This window comes from Toxotes jaculatrix, chromosome 15, assembly GCF_017976425.1.
Source record: "Toxotes jaculatrix isolate fToxJac2 chromosome 15, fToxJac2.pri, whole genome shotgun sequence".
In the NCBI taxonomy this organism is placed as follows: domain Eukaryota; kingdom Metazoa; phylum Chordata; class Actinopteri; family Toxotidae; genus Toxotes; species Toxotes jaculatrix.
The window spans coordinates 25,491,315-25,495,027 of record NC_054408.1 but is presented as its reverse complement, the minus strand read 5'-3'; the positions used below and the strand labels follow the sequence as shown (position 1 = coordinate 25,495,027).

At 40.5% G+C, this 3,713-nt stretch overlaps 1 protein-coding gene across 1 annotated transcript; it reads right to left on the bottom strand.

Annotated features, from left to right (window-relative positions):
* Positions 1-1,071: 1,071 nt before the first annotated feature.
* si:dkey-15h8.17 (uncharacterized protein LOC100034454 homolog) lies at positions 1,072-3,713 on the bottom strand. The gene is made up of 5 exons (XM_041057683.1): positions 3,512-3,713; positions 2,421-3,421; positions 2,264-2,333; positions 1,936-2,101; positions 1,072-1,487 (listed from the first exon to the last, which is right to left on the bottom strand). Exons 1-5 carry the CDS (start codon positions 3,711-3,713, stop codon positions 1,367-1,369), a joined length of 1,560 nt encoding a protein of 519 aa, XP_040913617.1. The 3' UTR covers positions 1,072-1,366.

The window sequence follows — 3,713 nt, the reverse complement described above, 5'->3', positions numbered from 1 at the left end:
ACCAGACATCCCCGTGGAGATCAGGAGAAGAAGAAGAAGGGGATGCAGTGCCGGAGTGAGGCGATGTGATAGGAGAAGTCAGTATAAACCATGTTCAGGTCAGGAAAACCTAAGATCTCTCCCTAACAAGTTGGAGGAGCTAACGTCGCTAACTCGGCTACACTTCGAATACCGGGAGAGTAGCATCATGTGCTTCACAGAGACTTGGCTGAATGAACTCACGGCAGATCAACACGTCTCCTTCAACGGATTTCACCTCGTGAGAGCGGACCAGACAGCAAGAGAGAGTGGTAAGAAGAAGAGAGGTGGAATAGCGATGTTTGTGAAAAATAAATGGTGCAACCCCGGACACATCAGTGTTAAGGTTCACGGGACATTGAACTGCTCGCCATCGGACTTTGGCCATATTCGACCAGTTCTTGCATGTCATTGCAATAACTATTTATATCCCCCCATCTGCTGATGCAGCGGTGGCCTGTAAACTCCTTCACACTGTAGTGTCCCAGCCACAGACATGATACCACCACTCTCTTCTTATGATCTCTGGAGATTTCAACCATGCCTCCCTGTCCTCCACTCTCCCAATCTTCACTCAGTATGTTACATGCCACACCAGAAACAACAAGACTTTAGACCTACTGTACACTGTAAGAATTTTCACTGTGAAATTACAGTAAATTATTGGTTAATAATTGCATTACTTTCACGGTAATTAAACATAAATATTTTCACAGCAGTTTACTGTAATTAATTCACAGCATGTTACTGTAATTATTTCACAGTAATTTATGTCAAAACAACAATACTTTACTGCAAATTCATGGTTGTCACACCCAAGGAATTACCGTGATATAGCAATAATTAGCTGTGACATAAATACAGTAAACTGCTGTGAAAATATTCACTTTGAATTACTGTAAAAGTAATGCAATTATTAACCAATAATTTACTGTAAATTTACAATTTAATTAGCAGAATAATATATTGTAAAATCCATTTTTAATTAGAAATTTACTGCACCCTCTCGCTTTATGCTCAAAAAAGAAAACAGAACAAAGATGATGATGATTTGTTTTCACTTTTTAATCAAGCTTATAAGTGCAAAGTACAATTACATTCAACAGCAACATTCATAGGCAGTTAAACATGCCCCCAACTTATTCAGAACAAATCGTAAATATTAAAAACAATAAATGAAATCAAAATGGCTGCAAATGGAAACAAGGGGTCATGACAAATGGGACACCCTTTACAAACAGCTTTAAAAATTAAAATTAAAATGTGCAAAAATGTACAACAGTACAACGATTCCAACTAATGTATGGATAGTTCAACTTTTTTTGGATACTCTCAAGTTGAAAAAATCCTACACTCCCTGCCACTCAAAATCTACCAGTTTGCGCATTAGAGTGCTTACATGTGCATTGATGCCTCCACGCTTCCTCTTTGTCTTGGATCCACTTTCTGGATTGATACCCAGGAAGCATCTGTAAATCAACAACAACAAAAAAAGCATTAATATCAGGTAATCTTTTATGTTACTTCAACCCTCTGAAATTTTCACTTGCTTTTGGCCATATTTTTTACTGAATCACTTTTAGCTGGCACTTTTAGCTTTATGTTACTCGTAAAAATATTTCACATTTCTTCCAAGGTCAGAAATATACTGTTTGCAAAAAATGCATAGTCTTGGATAAGTTAAAGATAATAAAACTAAACATGATGTGGATGTGAACCTGGATGAGGATGAGGAAAATGAGAGGTCAGAGTCTGAGTCAGACACAGAACCAGAGGAAGAGTCAGAGGAAGCAGGTAAAGGTGTTTGCTAGTCAGAGACTTGGAAAGGGTGTGTGTGTTAGGTTTATATTTTTGAGTGAAAGGGGTTGTCAACTGAGGATCCAATAAAATGTTAAGTTTGAAATTATTATACTGTACCTCTGAATAAACTCCAAAGTACAGGAACTCTCTTCAGGGTACTGAAGATTAAAATTGTAGAAGCTGGAAAAAAGCGCAGCCAACCCGTTTAACATGTTCCTGTGTGGTCCCATCACCACTTGTTCCTCGATCGACAACAGCCATGCCCTTGGCTTCATCAGGTCACCTGAAATGAGCAGATGTGTACTGTCATAACGATGTGGAATGCTGAATGTGTCATTGAGATTATGTTTCATTCAGAAAAGTTTAGAATCAGAAGAGATGGAAATAAGATTAACACTAAATTGAGCAAAACAATGTTCAACACATTTTTCTACAAAAACACTACGTTGTACAATCAAGCAGGGGGTGCTTGGCAGCTCCTGTGTCCTTTGCACATCCGCAGCAGTGGCACATGGCTGTAAAATAAGATATGTGTATCATACATCTGTTTACTGTTACTTGTGTAATGACAAAATGCTTATTTATCTGTTTTAACAACTTACATCGACCTCAAGTATGATGGATGTTTTGGGTTCTTTGAAGTACGCCATCAGGAGTAGAAGAACACATACAGCCTTGTTTGAGGTCTCTGGCTCGTAATCAGCTAGGATTTCTTCAATTTTGGGATGACGGCTGAGTTCCTGGCAAAACCGAATGATGGTACTGCCTTTGTTGTTCATGGCCTCTTGCATTTTAACAAGGATGGAGACATCTGTCAGTAGGCCGAAGTGGTTGTAAAGGCCTTTCTGTGAAAAAAGAAAAGGCCACTCCTTCTGAATCTCTGCAACTGCTGGTGCAGGGACACTGTTAAGGTACTGGCGTTGAATAACATATGTCTTCTCCATCAGAGGTTCTGCTGTCTCTTCCCCGCCAATTCCTTTCTCCGAATAGATGTTAGACAGTTGTTTTTTGATTTCATTCAAGCTCTCCATAGTTTCTCCAGATGGGAGTTCTGCAGGACTCCACCTCACACAGCCATACTGATCCACAGGGCCTCTTGCTGTTAGTCTGCCCCCCTCTACCACTGCAGTGCGTGGCCGTTTTTCTCTGCGACGCCGTGCAAGGGAATTTTTTCTGTTCTTGTATTCCACTCTTGCTTTAATTTGTTGGAGGAGAGAGTAACTGCCATCTCCAACAATGTCACCTTTCTTCCCAACATCAGCAAAACATTTAGGGTATTCCCGTACAATGCTCCGGGCGATGCTGTGACATATTGCTCTTGTTGGGTTGAGATCATGCTCAAACATCTGGTCAACAACTGCCCTTACCATGTCTTTTCTGTCCCCTGGTGATGGTCTTTTGTGATTTGACAATGCTCTTCGAATTGCTGCTGGCATCATGTTCCATCTGACCTGAAAGTCTGTATACCATGGCCTGCCAGCATGTGGAGATGAAGGCAAAGAGGGGCTTGAACTTGTTGCTGAACTCAAGGATTGGGGATCAGGAGTACTTGTGAGAGGTGAAGAGGGGACAGCTGCAAATTCCATTTCAACTACTGGAAGTGCTGGAAATGAGAGTACAACAAAATATCAATAAGTAAATGGAAAGCATGACAATATACTGCTGAAAAAGTAAATTGTAAATGTGCATTTACCTTCATTCTTAAGGCCATTCAGCAGCTTGCGGAACTGAATTGGTCGAAGACATCTCACCAGATCATTCTCTTGAAGAAAAATAAGGTCTGCTCTACTCTCAACACCAAGCCCTTCCAACACCTCCAGGAGGGATGTAAGAGTTTGAGCAGCCAGGTCAGGTAGATATGTTGAGATTGCTTCCTTTATGTCTTCACGATTCAT